Source organism: Geotrypetes seraphini, chromosome 16 (assembly GCF_902459505.1).
Source record: "Geotrypetes seraphini chromosome 16, aGeoSer1.1, whole genome shotgun sequence".
NCBI lineage: Eukaryota > Metazoa > Chordata > Amphibia > Gymnophiona > Dermophiidae > Geotrypetes > Geotrypetes seraphini.
In genome coordinates this window covers 10,710,895-10,730,281 of record NC_047099.1, presented here as the reverse complement: position 1 = coordinate 10,730,281, position 19,387 = coordinate 10,710,895, and the positions used below count along the sequence as shown (strand labels likewise).

At 44.5% G+C, this 19,387-nt stretch overlaps 1 protein-coding gene across 1 annotated transcript in view; it reads left to right on the top strand.

Annotated features, from left to right (window-relative positions):
• The first annotated feature begins 734 nt into the window (after positions 1-734).
• Positions 735-19,387, top strand: part of LPCAT4 (lysophosphatidylcholine acyltransferase 4) — a 28,148-nt gene continuing 9,495 nt past the window's right edge. The window contains exons 1-8 of the mRNA XM_033925459.1: positions 735-911; positions 13,341-13,483; positions 14,197-14,414; positions 16,184-16,296; positions 16,674-16,734; positions 17,286-17,344; positions 18,226-18,260; positions 18,685-18,739. Of these exons, the coding sequence (XP_033781350.1) occupies positions 906-911; positions 13,341-13,483; positions 14,197-14,414; positions 16,184-16,296; positions 16,674-16,734; positions 17,286-17,344; positions 18,226-18,260; positions 18,685-18,739 (690 nt within the window). The 5' untranslated portion in view covers positions 735-905. The remainder of the gene's footprint in view (positions 912-13,340; positions 13,484-14,196; positions 14,415-16,183; positions 16,297-16,673; positions 16,735-17,285; positions 17,345-18,225; positions 18,261-18,684; positions 18,740-19,387) is intronic.

Below are 19,387 nucleotides of genomic sequence, written 5' to 3'. Positions count from 1 at the left end.
TTATTAGGCATTTATATACCACCTGTCAATGTTATCTAAGCCAGTGGTTCCCAACCCTGTCCTTGAGGATCACCAGACCATTCGGGTTTTCAGGCTAGCCCTAATGAATATGCATGAGAGAGATTTGCATATAATGGAAGTGACAGGCATGCAAATCTGCTCCATGCATATTTATTAGGGCTAGCCTGAAAACCCGATTGGCCTGGTGGTCCTCCAGGACAGGGTTGGGAACTCAAACATTTTTCCCTATCTGTCCCAGTGGGCTCACAATCTATCTACCATACCTGGGGCAGTGGAGGATTGAGTGATTTGTCCAGGGTCACAAGGAGCAGCGCTGGATTTGAACCCACAACCCCAGGGTGCTGAGGCTGTAGCTCCAAGCCCTGCACTACCCTCTTCTCCCATTGTCATCTTTTGATCATATCTGATTCAAAGAAGTAGGTTTTTTGCCTTCCGCATGCTAGTCAAAAAATGCATTCATTTAGCCCAATAAAAAGGTACCTCCTGATTTTCCTTTCTCTTTCTTACACTCCTCATGAATGAGTGAGCCTGAGCATCTCTCTGCATCTGGGTGCCCTGGTACTCTAAAGCTCCAGCAGGCGGGACCCAGCTCGGTCGTCCTGCTCCTCCCTCGTTTCTCTGCCCCCGCCCTGGGCCGGGCCACACACACTCAGGCAGGGCTTGGCTGGCTGGATCCGGGCTGCCTCTTCTGTTGCCTTGCCCCCTTCCCCATGGAGGAAGGCAAGCCGCCATTGCGTAGCAGACGCCAGGGTCAGAGCTGATGAAGAGAAGGACCATGAGGGAGACAGGGGCTGGAGGAGGAGGAGGAGGAGGAGGGAGAAGAAGCGGGGCCCCCACCCAACCCCTTCATTCATGAGGTGCATCTGAGGGGAGCCTGGCAGCACATGAAGGTGAGGAGGGGAGGGAGCCCAGCAGCAAATTACTGTGCTTGAATTAGAAGCCGCTTTGGCTTTAGATTTGAGAAAGGCAAAGGATTCAGTCTAAAAATTCCCTCAGCAGTCCCAGGTATCGCTGGTTTTCCCTTCCTGCCCCCCCCCCCAAATCCTATATCTCTGGTTATTGCCCTTGCTTTTCCCCTCCTGCCCCCCTGCAGCAATTCTATATCTCTGGTTATTGCCCATGTTTTTCCCCTTCTGCCCCCCCCCCAGCAGCAATCCTATATCTCTGGTTATTGCCCTTGCTTTTCCCCTCCTGCCCCCCCCCCAGCAGCAATCCTATATCTCTGGTTATTGCCCTTGCTTTTCCCCTCCTCCCCCCCCCCAGCAGCAATCCTATATCTCTGGTTATTGCCCTTGCTTTTCCCCTCCTGCCCCCCCAGCAGCAATCCTATATCTCTGGTTATTGCCCTTGCTTTTTCCTCCTGCCCCCCCCCCAGCAGCAATCCTATATCTGGTTATTGCCTTGTTTTTCCCCTCCTGCCCCCCCCCCAGCAGCTCCCGAGTCTCTGGCTTTTGCCCCTGCTCTCTTTCACATCCCACCTTGCTAGCTCTTTTGCCTCTTGCTCCCTCAGGTTTCTTTCCATCCCTCACATGGTTAAATATCTGGGACCCTCCCTGCGAAGGGCCTTCTGGACCCTCCTTCCCTCTCCTAGGTGCTCTGCCTTCAGTATCTCAGCTGTTGCCTTCTTGTAAGGTGATTGGCGCTGGTTCCCCTCAGCCGACGAAGGAGGCACCAGTGTTGGATCAGAGCTCCAGAAATGGAAGCCTGACTGTTCATCTCCCGCATCACACAGCACAGGCAGCGTAGAATAACCCCAGAGCGTACAGAATGATGATCTCACTTGTTGTTTATATATGTTTGGGGGGGGTACATTTTTCATTTTGTGAACTGCTCTTCCTTCTATTTCCACTATAACACATGGTGCAGGTAATGTAGGTCGCCCACAGTCATTTGTATCCCTTTTATTTCACCGCATCACATGGCGTAGAAAATACAGACCATTCCCAGGTACTCAAATCCCCCTTTTCTTTCTCTGTATCACATGCATCAGGGCATCCCCAGGCGTTTATATGCATTCTATTTCTCTGTATCACACGGTGCAGGGAATATTATGCTCTTTCTGTGATTTTGTTATCAGGCTGAGCAGATATGGGGAGGGGGATATGTTGAATTCTTTGGTATTTTGCGTCTATCCTTCTTAAGATCAATATTCCCTTCAAAGTGTGCGGGAGTCCTCTACCTGTGTTCCTGCCTCTGGGGGTGGTGTAGCAGTGTCACAGTTTCAATCACGAGGAACAGGCAGTTCTGCCAGGGTCCCAGAGGACCTGCTGCTAGTGACTGAAACCATGATATTGCTGCACCAGCCAGTGCGAGGATATTTGGTATGCTAGGCCAACTTTCAATTGTGCCCCTGTGCCCAGCTCTGGGCTCTTGCATCCTGCCAGCTCGGCTGGGCTCCCCTGGAGGCCCTTGCCCGACAAGTTCCTTGGCTGCTGCTTCATATCACACCAGCTTCCTCTGTCGTATGTCAGGGTATGAGCCATGAGGTTATGGGATTTTGCAATGGACTCTGTGTAGCATTAACAGTTCTCTTTCCTGCTGGCTGTGCCATCGAGTTAAGTGCTGTGGTGAGGGGTCTCTGAGAGGGTGGAAGCTGAGACAATGGGATTTAAATTACCTGCCCTGCTGCCTTTTGCCACCTCAGAAACTCTTGGATTAATTAACTCCATCTCACTTTCAATTCATCTATCTATCAGCTATTCATTTGTTAACCGAGTCGAGCTCCCATAAATGATGCGGTATACAAACATAAGTCTTAGATCAGTGTTCTTCAACCGCCGGTCCACGGTGCCATCAACGCGGCGTCTTCGGGCCGGCTCCCTGAGTGCTGCAGTGCACAATCCGTGGGGAAAGGCTCCTACGCGCATCCTGCGCCTAAACCGGAAGCCTTCTCTCTGACATCACAAGGCTTCTGGATGAGGCACGGAACGCTCGCGAGGAGCCGCTGCCCCCAGCTGTGCGCAATGCAGCACTCAGAGAGCCAGCCCGAAGACACCGCGTTGATCACACCGTGGACCGGCCCGAAGATAACACCGGGAGGGGGGGGGGGGGGGGCAGGCCAGAAGGCAAGGCACAGCATGGAGGGAGAGAGACAACATCGGTAGGGGGAATGCTTTTATTTTTTTATTTAGTGAATTGATTTACATCTGCTGTCTGTTCAGGAAATAGTGCGTTTGTTTCTTTTCCTCTGGGGTTGTACTGCTTGCAGAGTCTTGCATCTTAGGGTTTGTTTGTGAATATTAGTACTTTTAGTTGTTGGGGTTATCTGTTTTCTGGTAGGAATGAATGTTGAAAAGCATTGTGCTTTGTGTATTTTAATTTTGTGGTTAACCATTATGTGTTGTTAAGACAAAACCTACGCCTTCCAAGCCGCCAAACTAAACCCTTGGCTAGCCCAAATGGTCCCTCAAGGCCTACAACTACCTCGACTTTAGAAAATTACTCAAAACTCACCTATTCCGAGACCAAGACCCTTAATGCCCCTTTTCAATCCTCCCCCCGTTCTGATCTACTCCCCTCCCCCCTACTTCTTCTCCTTGCTGTTCGCAACTCTATGATCAATTCGATATGTAACCACTTGTAATCTCTGTCTAACTAATGTGAACCGCCTAGAACTCTTCGGGGTATGGCGGTATACAAAAATAAAGTTATTGTTATTATTATTATTATTATTAATACGATTATATTGTGTGTGTGTGTATATATATATATGAAAAATGAATGGAAAAAATGGTGTTACAATTAATACTATTATGGGGGCAGGGTCTGGGGTGGAGATTGGGTGGAGATTGGGCATGACTTAGCCCAGTGTTCTTCAACCTGCCGATCCACAGATCGGTGCCGGTCCACAGAATAGTTATTTTATTTCTGCCGGTCCATAGGTGTCAAAAGGGTTGAAGAACACTGTCTAGATTGATTAGATTGAAACTCGGTCTTCTAATTCCCACAGTGTTTCTCAACGCGGTCCTGGAATACCCCGTTGCCAGTCAGGTTTTCAGGATATCCACACTGAATTTGCATAAACTTGATTAGCATACACTGCCTCCATTATAGTAATAATAATAATAATAACTTTATTCTTCTATACCGCCATAGTCATGAGACTTCTAGGTGGTTCACACCAAAGAGAGCTGGACAATCAGCAAAGTTACAATGTGTTGAGATCCGGTATACAGTATACAGACACTTACAAAAGCATATAGAATCTTACAAAAAAGTCCGGGATACAGCGTGTAGGGTCTTACAAAGAGCATATAGAGTCTTACAAAAAGGCAGAGAGATACAGCATATGGAGTCTTACAACAGGCAGTGAAAATACAGCAAACAGAGTCTTGAAAAGGCAGCAGAAAAAAAATGTTATACATTTCAGATTTGAAAGCAGGAGTGGACATATGTAGTGTTGGGTGAAGATACTTTTTTAGGTGACAATTCTGTTGAATAAGGCAGTTTTTATGGCTTTTCTAAAGGCCTTATATGTCAGTCTTGCAATGTCGTTCATGCACATTCATTGTGGATCTCTTGAAAACCTGACTGGCAAGGGGGTACTCCAGGACCGAGTTGAGAAACGTTGACCTAATAAAAATACTGGCCCTAATGGCAAAACGTGGGGGGTGGGGGTGGGGGGAAGAACTCTTACGTACCTTGGTGTCATGGTTATGGGTGACCATCACCTCTGTCTGCTCTCCTGTAAACCTACAAGTGCAGTCGACTAGAGAAAAGGGCTGCGGTCAGGTTCACAGCTGCTGCCTCTCCGTCTACTACATTATGTGACAGTGGTGATAACATTTTGACCGTGTGAACCTCAGAAGAGCATGTTTATCTCTACAGTACGTGAGAACGTTGATAATGATTTCAGGAACCCAGCATTCGCAGTGCATTCCCCCTCCCCCCCACACACACCTCACCTCAGTCAGTGCAGGGATATTACCAAGAGACAGAGTGTTCCTACCACCAAGGGCTTACTTTATTTAAATTTATCAAGTTTCAGACTTCTTATCAAGCAAAAGTCTTGTACAGAAAAGATTGATTTAGTCTAATACAGTGTTTTTCAACCTTTTTACACCTATGGACCGGCAGAAATAAAAGAATTGTTCTGTGGACCGGCATCGGTCCGTGGACCGGCGATTGAAGAACACTGGGCTAAGTTGTGGGCCAGACCCCGCACATCTCTACCCAATCTCCACCCCAGACCCCGCCCCCATAATAGTACTAATTGCACCTTGCACATCCCGTGCCTCATCTGGAAGCCTTCCCTCTGACGTTGCGACGGCAGAGAGAAGGCTTCCGGTTCAGGCGCAGGATGCCCGTAGGAGCCACTGCCTGTGGCTTTGTGCACTGAATCAGGAAGAGGGAGCTGGCTCGAAGATAACGCCGCATCGATTGCACTGTGGACCGGCGGTTGAAGAACACTGTTTTGGGCCTGATGCACGTGCTGGCCCTGTGGACCGGCAGGAAATTTCTGTGGACCGGCACTGGTCCATGGACCGGTGGTTGAAGAACACTGGTCTAATATATATCTAGGAACAAAAATATATATATATGTAAAGAAATATACACTAATCATTCTCAAGTCCACTATTTTTAGATCCAAGATTACATAGAGCAGAATTTAATAGTACAAGAATATCTAGAAAGAATATCTAGAAAGAATATCTAGAAAGAATATCTAGAAAGAATATCTTTCTAGAATATCTAGAAAGAAAAAAGGCAGATGATATAATCTGGCGCCTGGTTCCCAGAGAATATAAAAATTCTAAGAGCTCTAAACCTCATATTCTTCAAAGTGCTTCATGGACCAAGAGCAGTTAGGTCAGAAGGTTCAAAGAAGACTTATTTCAGGGACTGATATCTCAGAAAGAAAATCCCTTCAATAAGAGTAACTCCTGGCTTTTCATATTTAAACATTTCTTACTCGCAACATCCTACAATTCTGTGCGAGTTACAAAGTTACATTCACAATTAAAATTTCAACAATAAAAGCAAGACTTGTACAAATAGCATCCAAACATCAATTCAGCTTCCTTTCAGGACTGTGGTGTGGAAAAAAAAATTATTCTGAGAAATAGCACACAAACAATTCAGTTTGTAACAATTTCCTAAAACTTGACAGCTAAGGGTTCAAGTCAAGTTTCAAGTTTAATGGTTCTTTTGATTAATCGCTTAATCATATTTCTAAGCGATGAACAGTTTAAAATTATATTTGGTGGGAAACAATACAATACAAAACTTTAAATAGTAACATTAAAGTTAAAGATTAACTTATCATACCCATAACACAAGGAAAAAGGGGATGCGAAATACAAATCAATATAGAAAAGCAGAACAAAAAGGGAAACAGTACAAGAGGGAAACAAATAAAAGGCATAATATAATACAGTAAAAATAGCTTGGCCTAAGGATTATTAGATTAATTACCAAAGGCATCTTAAAGAGAAATGTTTTAAATTACTTTTGAATTTTCCCAGATCCTGTTCTTTTCGTAAGTAAATTGGAAGGGCGTTCCAAGTCTGTGGTGCGGTAACCGAAAAAATAAATTGCCGTCTTGTATTAATAATCTTAAGCGAAGGTTTTGCTTCTCCAGGACCTAAAGGCTAGACTTTCTATAGCAGTGTTCTTCAACTGCCGGTCGGCGGTGCGATCGATGCGGCATTCTCTTTGGGCCAGCTCCCTCTTCCTTTATTTTTGTGGAGTTTTTGGAGAGGTCAGTGACTGTACTAGCCCCATTGCAGGACTTGATGAGGGGCATAATTTTCCGAGGTCTCTCTTTCTCCACTTTTTTGTATCTCTTGTATGTTAATTACTTTACATTAGTTTCTTTTATTCCGCCAAAACCTTGCGGTGTTAGGCGGATTACAAAAGGATGAGATTCTGGTTATGGCGAATAGAATGCTAGGTATAATCAAGAAGGGTATTACAACCAAAACGAAAGAAGTTATCCTGCCGTTGTATCGGGCGATGGTGCGCCCGCATCTGGAGTACTGCGTCCAATATTGGTCGCCGTACCTAAAGAAGGATATGGCGATACTCGAGAGGGTCCAGAAGAGAGCGACACGTTTGATAAAACCTTTCATACGCTGAAAGACTGGGAAAACTGGGGCTCTTTTCCCTGGAGAAGCGGAGACTTAGAGGGGATATGATAGAGACTTACAAGATCATGAAGGGCATAGAGAGAGTAGAGAGGGACAGATTCTTTTGAAAATCTGAAAGAATGAGAGGGCATTCGACAAAATTGAAAGGGGACAGATTCAGAACCAACGCTAGGAATTCTTTTTCACCCAACGGGTGGTGGACACCTGGAATGCACTTCCATAGGGCGTGATAGGACAGGGTAGCAGGTATTGGAGTTTAAGAAGGGATGGACAATTTTCTGAAGGAAAAGGGGATAGGAGGGTATAATAGAGGGTTTACTATACAGGTCTTGGGACCTGGTTGGGCCGCCGCTTGAGCGGGCTGCTGGGCATGAATGGACCTCTGTCTGACCCAGCAGAGGCACTTCTTATGTTCTTATATCCAGAAGATTACAGGGAAGCTATTGGTTGGAACATTTAGGGCTCCTTTTACGAAGGTGCGCTAGGGGCTTAACACACGGAATAGCGTGCACGCTGGCCGCTACCGCCTCCTTTTGAGCAGGCGGTAGATTTTCGGCTAGCGCGCGCTAATCCAGTGCGTGCGATAAAAATGCTAACGCACCTTCGTAAAAGGAGCCCTTAGACTCTGGTGATAGAGTGAGGTTATTGGTTGTATCGGGAGTTTTGCCTTGATATACAGTATTTCTTGAATAACCTGCTTTTTATTTCTCTCCTGAAGGTTTGTAGTTTAGCACCCAGATCAGTAAATTGGAGCTGTGGCTGTCTAGTTTTGCTACTTGCGTGGCGAGTAGTCCATCGTGTATTTTTTTTTTTACACTGAATGCCTTTGATTGGGGGGTGGGTGAAGGGTGTCTTGAGTTCTCCTTGGTCTGAAAGGAGTTGTTCCGAGTTAGGGCGAGTGTTCAGGGTAGGATGGTCCATTGCCATGTATGGTTTTGAAGAGCATGCAGTAGAATTTAAAAAGTATTCGTGCTTGCACAGGTTGCCAGTGTGTGTCTTGGTAGGCGAAGGTGACGTGGTACGTACTTCTTCAGTGACTAGATCAGTCTGAGAGCTGTGTTGACAACAGTGTATGTAGTGGACTTTTGATCATTTATTTAATTTTCTAAGGAACCAAGATGACGGACTAAAGGTTTGGCTGAGTGCTTCGATCCAGACAGCTCGCCAAAAATCATTATTATCCACACTAAAAATTACCTGCTTTGATGCCAAAGTGGAGAGAGCGCAGTGCCACTGGAGCCCTCGCGGTGCTCGGGACCGTCCACTTTTGGCAGTATGGACCAGCTGCTGCCGTCGAATGCAGGACATTGCTGGAGCATTGGGTCGCCCGCTGGAGATGCACCGGGGCGAGGCGGAAGCGATCTTCTTGGGCCCGAAAACCCTGAGCCTCCCCCTCCTCCCCAGAGTGCAAGTTCCCTCCGGGTGGAGGAACCATCGGGAATCGATGTGGGACTCGCCCCCGAGGCTGGTGGCAACATGCGGAGGAGCTTGGAACTGGATCCTCTGCATTTCCAAAGTGTCCCTTTGGAACCTGGGGATTTACCAGCGCAGGAGACCAGCAACTATGAAGGAACCTCAGTTGGTGAGGATATTGTTTCTTCTAAATTCTTCTTTACATTAAAAAAAAACAAAACCCAAGCAGTAACTCTTGAGGCTATTGATGGGATCTAATGCGGACTTGGCTAAAATGATTATCCTCAGCTCTCCCAGTTAGAGCATAAAAATTAAGACTCAAGAACAGGAAATTAAGACTATTAAAGTTGATCTACAAGATTTAAAAAATTCAACTTTGAATGTTTCCTAAGAAACAAAAGTTTCTAAAACAAATTACAGAAACCACTTGTGAGAGATAACATAATTGAAGGGAGAAAATTGGAATCTTAGAAAATTTTTCTCGGAATAAACAAGCTTAGACTAATTAATTTTCCTAGAGTTGCGACAGTAACCCCTAGAGATATGTTGAAATGTTATTGGAAATTTCCAAGGAATTGCTACCGCCAATTACCCAAGTGTATTATTTCCCAATAAAAAGGGAAGAAGAGCTAAAGGAAGAAGATGATCAACCAGTACTTAATATATCTACAATTTTGGAACTTCAGATAGCGAACTTGCAAAGCCGGCAACACTTCTTACAGTTGCCTTGACACCAGACTTTTCTTAAGAATAAACTCAAAGATTTTCTAGGGTATAAAATACAAATGTATCCAGATCTGTCACGAGATACACAAAAACGTCGACGTGAATTTTTGTTGTTAAAGCCGGGAGTTATTGCTCTTGGGGCGACCTATTTTCTTTGCCACCCATGTAACTGTGTGATAGTGTATCAATTGCAAAAATATGTTTTCTTTGATCCTAGTCAACTGACAACCTTCTTGTCAGCTGCTCGCCTGAAAAAAGGAGTGGATATTTGAAGCACTCGTTAATTTTGATTTCCTGTCTCAGCCAATAACCGTATCTTTATTTTTACTTCTTTGTTATTATCTCGCTGATTTCTACATCTTGGTTCTAATTGAGGACTTGAGTTAAAGTTAAGCTATATTGAGATATCTTGAATTAGAGGGTTAGTAGGATATAATTAAGATTGTATTTTGTTTGCAGCGTAACTTTATCTTTCTGTATAAGTGATAACTTGATTGTAATTGAACTGCAGTTCCACTCCTGCTGAAATAAATAAATACATTTTAACATTAAAAAAAAAAATAAATTTGTAAATAAAAAAAATAAAAATAAAAATTCTATACCGTTCTCCCAGTTTACATTAATTTATTCAGGTACTTTTCCCTGTCTGTCTCAGTGGGCTCACAATCTATCTAATGTTCCTGGGGCAATTAAGTGACTTGCCCAGGGTCACAAGGAGCAGCGTGGATTTGAACCCACAACCTCAGGGTGCTGAGGCTGTAGCTTTAACCACTGTGCCACACACATGAACTAGTTATATTGTTTGTATTACTGTATATTTATAGTAGGAGTTCGCTATTTGGGGGTTATTGCTCTTGTTTCTGGAGCCATATGGTAACGCTAGGTGAAGATCATAAAAATAAACAGGTGTTATTTTTCTTTGCGAACAGACCACCCCTCCTCTAAGCACAGTGTCTGATTAAAATCTTGATGCGTACAATAGCAGCCAACCATTCTGCAGGTTTCAAAATATCTGGCCACCTGTGTTATTGCTGTGCACCTGTCCTGTGTGGAGGAAAACAAGTGAAAGGGACCTGCTTTAAAGAGTGGCATTTCTTCAGAAGACCTGGGGAGGGGTACATAACCCTCACTAAAGATTCCATTCTTAGGAATGAGCCCCTTAACCTACATTAAAGCGTACTGTAGATGCACATGGGGGGAGGCAGATTTCCAGCTGCCTGACATAAGAACATAAGAATAGCCTTACTGGGACAGACCAATGGTCCATCAAGCCCAGTTGCCCGTTCTCTTGGTGGCCAATCCAGGTCCCTAGTACCTGGCCAAATCCCAAAGAGTAGCAACATTCCATGTAGAATCTCAAATAAATAGCAAGATTCTGGAATACCATACGCACATAAGCATGGCCTCTGCTGAGTCAGACCATAGGTCCATCATGCCCATGCAGTCCGCTCCCCGCGGCGGCCCCCTAGGTCAATGACCCTGTAGTGATCTATTACTCTACTACTCTATTACTTTACAGCCTTTTGTACAGAGTAGCAATATTCCATGCTACCAATCCAGGGCAAGCAGTGGCTTCACCCATGTCTTTCTCAACAACAGACTATGGACTTTTTCTCCAGAAACTTGTCCAAACCTTTCTTAAAACCATCTACGCTATCTGTTCATACCACATCCTCTGGCAACGCGTTCTAGAGCTTAACTATTCTCCTATTCTCCTATTTCCCCTATTTCCTTCTATTGGTTTTAGAAGTATTTCCCTGTAACTTCATCGAGTGTCCCCTAGTCTTTGTAATTTTTGACGGAGCGAAAAATCGATCCACTTGTTCTACTCCACTCAGGATTTTGTAGACTTCAATCATATCTCCCCTCAGCTGTCTCTTTTCCAAGCTGAAGAGCCCTAATCGTTTTAGTCTTTCCTCATGTGAGAGGAGTTCCAACCCCTTTACCATCTTGGTCGATCTTCTTTGACCTTTTTCTAGCACCACTATATCTTTCTTGAGATAAGTGAGACCAGAATTGAACACAATACTCCAGATGAGGTTGCGCCATGGAGCGATACTAGGGGCATTATAACATTCTGAGTCTTGTTAACCATCCCTTTTTAATAATTCCTAGCATCCTATTTGCTTTTTTTGGCCGTCGCCGCATATTGGGCAGAAGATTTCATCGTATTGTCTGCGATGACAGCCAGATCCTTTTCTTGGGTGCTAATCCCCAAGGTGGACCCTAGCATTTGTATTCTTACATTCAAAGCTCTTTTTTACACTTTTCTCTCGGCATGCTTTTCCTGATCTCAATGCAAACAACAAAAATCAAAATCCTATCCCCCCCAAAAATATCCTACAACACCAAATCTTTATCTTCCATAGCCTTCATTTTTACCCTTTCTTCCTGCTTACCTTCCCGAGTCTGATGGGTGTGCAGTGGTTTGGATAATTTCCTAAAATAATAATAGCTTTATTTATATCCTGTCATACCTTTTCAGTTCAAGACGGTATACAACAAGTGGAGTTGTAAGGACAGTGAAGTTACATCAGTTAGATTTGGGAGGGATAGACAGACAGATAGGTGACTGGGAGAAAAGGGGGAATGGATGTGTAAGGCATGGTAAGGTGTTAAGAGCAGAACTGAAGGGTCAGATAAATCTGTCGAAAAGGTGGGTTTTAGTGATTTTCTGAATGAATGGTATGTTAGTGAGTTCAGGATTAAGTCACTTAAGGTGTTGTTCCAGATCCCTGCTTGAAAGGAGAGTGTCCTGTTGAGGAATCTTTTAAATTTGCATCCTCTGGAGGAAGGAAATGTGAACAGTAGTGTTCTGCGTGAAAAGTGGAGTGGATGAGGTATTTCAGGAGGTAGGAGGGTGCGGTCCCGAAGAGAGTCTTGAAGCAGAGGCAACCGAATTTGAAGATAATTCTGGCCTCGATAGGTAGCCATTATTAAGATGGACTTGGGGAATTGCACTGCTTATTCCTAGGATAAAAAACATAAAATCTGCTTTACTCCTTGGACCTGGGCTGGCCTCTACTGGAAGCAGGGCTTGATGGACCTTTGCTCTGTTCCACTGTGGCAACTCTTCTACATTTTTACACTTTTTGGCGCTGTGCTGAAGATCCACTTTGCAGGCGTTTGTACTGTATTCATGTTTTATTTGCATTCAGATGAAGTCTGCATGGAGATACAATGAAGATCTGCTCTGCAACTGTCTGTGTTCATGTATTCATGGCTTTACTTATATTCAGGTGATACCTGCTGAAAGGATTAGGTCCCAATTACTGCCCCACACTCTCTCTCTGTCATTCACAAGTCAGATGCATCTGGGGACAATATCTTAGAGACAAGAAAATCTCCCAAACATGTCCACTTTATTGTCATCTCTGCAACCCTTTTATATCATTTTACATGAATCAGTGTTGTCAGCATATGATGTAAATACAAACCATATATGACACAGGTCACATTAAACTTTAAAGAAATAACAAACTTCTTACTATCTAAAGGCCGAAGTTAAAGGTGCTTTGGTCAGCAGAGCCTTTTTCTTATCTAAAGCTTCTTACAAATACAGCTTATGAAAACAATTGAATTTACTTCACAACAAGGTAAGAAACACACATCTGTCAAACATAAAATGGCCTTGCAGTATTTCAACAAGAGAAGGAAAAACAAACAGGGTCTGGTTTTCTTACAGCTTCAAACACAGCCTAAGGAAAACTACACGTGTCCCTTCACCTGCATAGAGTTATAATGACTATCAGCTTTGCAGCTGTCCATGTTGTATTCAAATCTTACCTGCATTGGTGTGAGGCCTGTACGGAGCTCTGCTGGTAACCTGTTTTGCAGTTGTTTATGCTGTATTTATACTTTTCATGTATGAATATGACACTCATTTACTTTTGATACCTAGTGCCAGTAGCTGCTGAGCAAAAAGAGCTTTGAAGCACCTTGTATTTACTCCGAAATTAACCACCCATAGCAGTGCATTCTGGGACTGGTAGCTCAGCTTTTCCCCATCACAGTGCAGTTTGACACTTGTAATTCCTCCTGTTGTAGGAATTATGTGTTCACTGTGTTTTATTTTCTCTTTCTCCACTTCAGTTTTACCTTCTAGGGGTGCTGCTCTTCCCTCTACGTTTCCTCCTCACCGCCTTCTTTCTTTTCCTCATGTGGCCCTTTGCCGTCCTACGAGTGGTTGGCCTGACGGAGGAAGAGCTGCGACAGCCAATCACACACCGGAGGAGGTAAGCACAAGTGAGACAGCGAAAGAAACTCACAGGTTCAGCATTAATTCCATGGCCCAGGGACCAGGCTAAGCCAGTCCAGTCTGGGTTCTCCCCAGGCCTGGCCTAACCTTCTCCTCAGGGCATGGGACTACTGGAGAATAAAAGGGACAGTCACACACCAGGAGAGACAGCAAGACAGTCACTTGCCAATGGGGGGGGGGGGGGTTGTAAGGTAGTCAGTCACAATGAGGGAAGTGAAAGATAGTCATTTATTCTGGGGGAAGGAGAAAGTAACAGTCACTCCTTAGAGGAGGGGTAGAAAGTTACTATATGAGGAGAGAGAGAGTCATTCACAAAGTGGAAGAGAAAAGACAGAGACAGTCACCATGGAGGTAGGGCAAGATGGTGTAGAGAGAGAACATAGTTAGTTTTCCTCAGAAAAGGAAGAGAGAAAGTCACTCACCAAGTAGAGAGAAAAAAGCAGAGACAGTCACCATGGGATGTAGGAGGATGGGGGAAGAGACAGTCACTTGTCATGGTAGTGGATAGTAGGATACTCATGTCCTTGGAGGGGAAGAGAGGTAGTTGCCATAGGAGAAGTTGGTGAGGGGGTGGGGAGGAAGTGATTCAGTGATCTGCCATAGCAGAGACAAGGGTGGAGAGAGCAGCACCACCTTAGTTAGGATGCAGATGAACCAATCACATCTGTCTCTTGTCTGTCTTCACCACAGGTTCTTCCACCATGCAATTCATATCCTCAGTCGCTCGATGTTCTTCGTCACAGGCTTCTATCGAATAAAGATCAAGGGTCGGATGGCATCAAGCCTGGAGGCTCCGATCCTGCTGGCTGCCCCCCACTCCACCTTCTTCGACACTCTGGTCCTGGTGCCCTGCAACCTCCCCTCTGTGGTATCCCGTGTCGAGAACCTCAGCATTCCTGTCATCGGAGGTGAGAGGATCCGAGCATGAGTGACATCCCTTCCTGGGCATGAGTGACATCACTTCCTGGAGCCCCATGCCATATTTTCTCTGCCAATTCTAGGCCTTAGATGGCAGTTCTAAAACTATGTACCTACACACTAGTGTGAAAAATACTGTGACTTCTGCGGGTAAGGGGCAGCAAATTGACTGTGAGGACACGTGGAAGTGGCAGAGCATGTAAACGCCATGACAGCATTCACATGGGAGGAGCATGAGCATGGGCAGAGCTGCCATTTATTTGTACATACCCAAATTCTGCATATAGTTCCTCAAGTTGTGCATGCAAATCCCAGTGCGCACAATGTAATTCCACAGGGTTCGGTACTATTCTCCACTTCTTTTCAACCTATTTATCAGTCCTTTAGTTACACTCATTCACCTGAACTATAGCTATGAGACACTGGGTTCTGTGTTAGGAGTCATTCCCCAGAAAAAGGATTTAGGTGTTATTGTTGAGGATACGTTGAAACCTTCAGCTCAATGTGCGGTGGTGGCTAAGAAAGCAAATCCACTATAATAAAACCCTTAGCGCGCATGCGCACTTCAAACTCCGTGCGGCTATGATTCGTGGCTCCATGCCGCGCATGCGCAGTGCTTGCCTCAGCTGATTTCCTGCCCTGATATCTGACACTGGCTGACTTCTTGCCTTCTGACTACGCTGACGCTGCCGGGACGCCTCTTCTTCTCACTCCCGGACCAGCAGCGGCAGCAGCCGCGGTTTCATCAAGCAGCCGTGGGGCATTTGCTAGGCTGGCCCACCTCGATAATGTGAGGTGGGCTGGCCTAGCAAAAGCCCCGAGGCTGCCCGGCCTAGCAGATGCTGGACAGGGAGCAGGGAAGAGAGACGGGGTACTGCTGGACAGGGGGGAGGTAAAAGTAAGGGAGAAGGGCTACTGCTGGACAGGGAGGAGCAGGGAAGGGGTGCTGCTGGACAGGGGGGAGAGACAGAAAGAAAGAAAGACAGACACACAGCGGGCAGGGAGAGAGACAGACAGAAAGAAAGACAGACAGACGGGGCCAGGGAGAGAGACAGAAAGAAAGACAGACAGGCAGGGGGCAGGGAGAGACACACAAAGAAAGACAGACAGGGGGAGAGAGACAGAAAGAAAAAAAGACAGACAGACAGGGGGCTACATATACTAGCTGTGTAAATGTGAGGTACCAGGTTATGCTAATATTCTGTATAGGAATCTGGACACTTATGTGGCCAGGTTCCCTATCTCATCTGCTCCCACAATGCCCTTTTTTTTCCAGGATGCCTAATCTCACTTGCTCCCAGAATGCCCTGCTTTCCAAGAAGCACCTCATCTCATCTGCTCCCAGAATGCCCTGTTTTCCATGATGTTTTCCATTATATAGGCTCTAACCATGGGCTATTGGGTGCCTAAAAGGGGTTACCTATTTATTGAATCTCTCTCTCAGTAATTTTCAGACACACACAAAACTTAATGTGATAAGAGAGGCTTGGAATAATACGTAAGTTTGTCAGGGCTCTGTAGCTACCTAATTTAGAGAATTCACCCTGTATTATAATAGTGGGGAGAGAGTGTTGACTCAGAGTAACATAACAGATGATGGCAGATATAGAATGAAATGGCCTATCTGGACTGCCCGCAAGATGTTTAGGGCTGTAACTTCCTTTTCATGCCATTCTGTTTAGGGTTGCACTTTCTCACCAGTTAAGGAGGGACACACCTGACCTATTCTTCTCTTGTCATCCTCTCCCTTCTAATATAGCACTGTTCCGCTTTAACCAGTCCATCCTGGTATCACGGCATGATCCGACCTCCCGGAAGAAGGTGGTGGAGGAGGTGAAGAGGAGGGCCACATCCAGGGGCGAGTGGCCACAGGTGAGCTTGCCCACCATAGCACGGCTTAACTTTTGCCCTATACTATCAGCCAGACACGGTACTGTAGCTAATGCTAGCAGTATGCCTTTGTTAGTGTGCCTTACATCAATTTAGCATGCGCTAAAAAAAATCCCTTTTAAAATGAAGAAGAGAAATTGTCAGGAAAAACTTATGAAAACAAAAATCAAAACTAACTAAATATTTATTGCCTGCGCACCGCCCTAGCTAATAGAATTTAAGAGAAATGCCAAGATCCTCGTCGTGTGTTTCTTTCTGTTCCTTGCACTGTTTCACTCTTTCTTTCTTCTTCTACCCTCACTTTGCTCCTCTTCTTTCTTACCTTTGTTTTTGGTTTTTTTCTTTGTCTCACGTCACAGGTCCTCTTTTATCCAGAGGGCACCACAGCCAACGGGAAGGTACTGCTTAAATTTAAACCAGGTATGATAGTTGGGGGCACCAGAGTAGCATCTTCTGAGTGAATGTGTAATAGCAGAGTGTCTCTGTCGCTCTCTGTGTCAGAAATGTCTCTAGGCCACACACACATGCAGTTGTGTAGATGCTATGTCTGTGGAGGTGAAACAGGGGTAGTGACCTTCACTGGAACAGGTAAAAGTTACTACCAAGTCTTCCCTGCTCCCAGAATTCCTTGCTTTCCAAGAGTTTCTCCCATCTTACCTGCTCCCAGAATGCCCTATTTTCCAACACACTCTTTACCTCATCTGCTCCCACAATGCCTTGCTTTCCAAGAGGCTAGTTGTCTCACCTGCTCTCATAATGTCCTGTTTTTCAAGAGGCTCCCCATCTCATATATTCCAGAATGCCTTGCTTTCCAAAATGTACCCTATTTCACTTGCTCCCAGTATGCTTTGTTTTCCAAGAATCTCCCCTGTTTTTCGAGAGGTATCCCATGTCACCTGCTTCCACAATGCTTTGTTTTCTAGGGCACGCACTCTCTCATCTACTGTTCTGTACTTCTTGGTTTACTCTAGGTGCCTTCATTGCTGGGGTCCCAGTACAACCCATCCTGATCAGATACCCCAACAAAATGGTGAGTGGCACCTTATCAGTGCTGGTGATGCCATCATTATATTGCTTTCCTGTTGGTGTCTTCCTTCAGCTTCCAGTGATGATACAAAATGGAGTTGCTGGAATCCTAGTGATGCCATCATAATGTGAGTCTTTCTCAGTGATGTCATCATCATGAGTCTGTATTTCATAGGAGCGCTATTGGATTTTTAATGATGCCATCCTCATGAAACTTTCATATACCTAGTGATGACCTTATCTTGGTTGTGTGAAATTTTCATGACAGTGGTGTCATTAACAAAGAAAGCTGTGCTTTTTGGTGATGTCATTACAGTGAAACTTTAACATAGGCTAAGGGAAATTTCTTTTCTTGGTCAATTTTTTTAAGAAAAACTGGAACTTCATGTCTTGATGTCCTCTAAAACCTTAAGCCTGGGTCTGATTCAGCTTATTTCAGAAATGTCCCCAAGCCGTATGGTTGCCTGAATGAAAGACATGGGGGAAGCCACTGCTTGCCCTGGATCAATAGCATGGAATATTGCTACTTCTTGGGTTTTGGCTAGATACTAGTGACCTGGATTGGCTACCGTGAGAACAGGCTACTGGGCTTGATGGACCATTGGTCTAACCCAGTAAGGCTATTCTTATGTTCTTATGACTGAAATTTCAAAGCTGTCTCTTAGAATATTTCTCAGGTTGTGATTTTAGGGAAGTGGAGTGGGAGAGAGGAAGATGAGTGCATAACAGTTGCAATGAAATTACTTTTGCATGTCTAATAATGGGGGGTGGGGCATGCATGGAGCAGCAGTTATAGTCCTATCTACTTTATCAGACAGACTAGATGGGCTGTGCTGGTCTTTTTATCTTCAGTCATTTACTATGTTAATCTTGTATCTTTTCCAGCCTGCCACCACCTGGACATGGAAAGGAAATGGTGTGTAAGTCTGTCTGCCTTTTCTCCCATTTACTGCCTTTCCAGAGTGAAACACTCAAGTTATCGGAAGCAGGAATGCTCTTTTCCATGAAGTACTGAGAATGTCCAAGATGTTTTACTAACTCTCTCACATGTAATGCTTCAGACCACCTCTGGGGCAGAGGGAGCTATATGGGGCCTGAGCACATGGACGCATAGACCATAAACCAATCAGATTCCAGGGTGTTTGTGATGTAATTGATGACATAATTTTCTATTACACTTACATTCTCTTGGCTAAGATGGCTACCCTGTGCATGGCGAGGCATGGTAACACCAGAAGTTGTCAGCAATGTGTCATAAACTGAAAGGTGACATTTTTAAGTGGGGCAGAGGATGGAGAGATTGGTTGTTAACTGTTTGCTTTTTTTTATGATTGTTATATATAGCTTTAAAGTTCTGTGGCTCAGCATGTCCCAGTTGTACCTTAATGTTGAGGTTGAGGTAAGCATAAGATTCTGTTCTTCCATCCTTCAACCCTTTTCTCAAATTTCTGAAATTGTTTAAATAATTGAATAATACTCTTTTGTCTTCCATTTTTGGATATATGGGTCCAAGCTATGGAATGATATTCCTATTGATTTGAGACAAATTCAATGCCATTCTTTCCAGAAACATTTGAAGGCCTGGCATTTTCATTAGAGTACTGGGGTGGGGAATATTATCTAAGTCAGTGATTCCTAACTTTTTTTGCATCACAGACCCCTTTAAGAATCTGATGAAAGCTGTGGACCCCCTTCCCCAGAAATATTCACATAAACGCAACTTTGCATGCAATGAATCTAATGTATTTTATTGAGATTTATCGAGACTTGATTGTCTCATAAACTTTAAAGTAAATAATCTAAAAAAAAAACACAAAACACTCCTTTTTTTATGCAAAAAGCAATGGCCACTCATAATTATGAAATACAATCCTCTTGTGAAAATTAAAACAGATCTATTACTACTTTTTCTACGGCCATTACCCTACATCTACTCTGTCGTTCTCTGTGAGAAAAATCAACAGTACCGGACTGTATAATGAATATAAATGTTAATTTTTAATCTGACCCTCATGGACCCCCTGAAACCCATCCACAGACCCCCTAG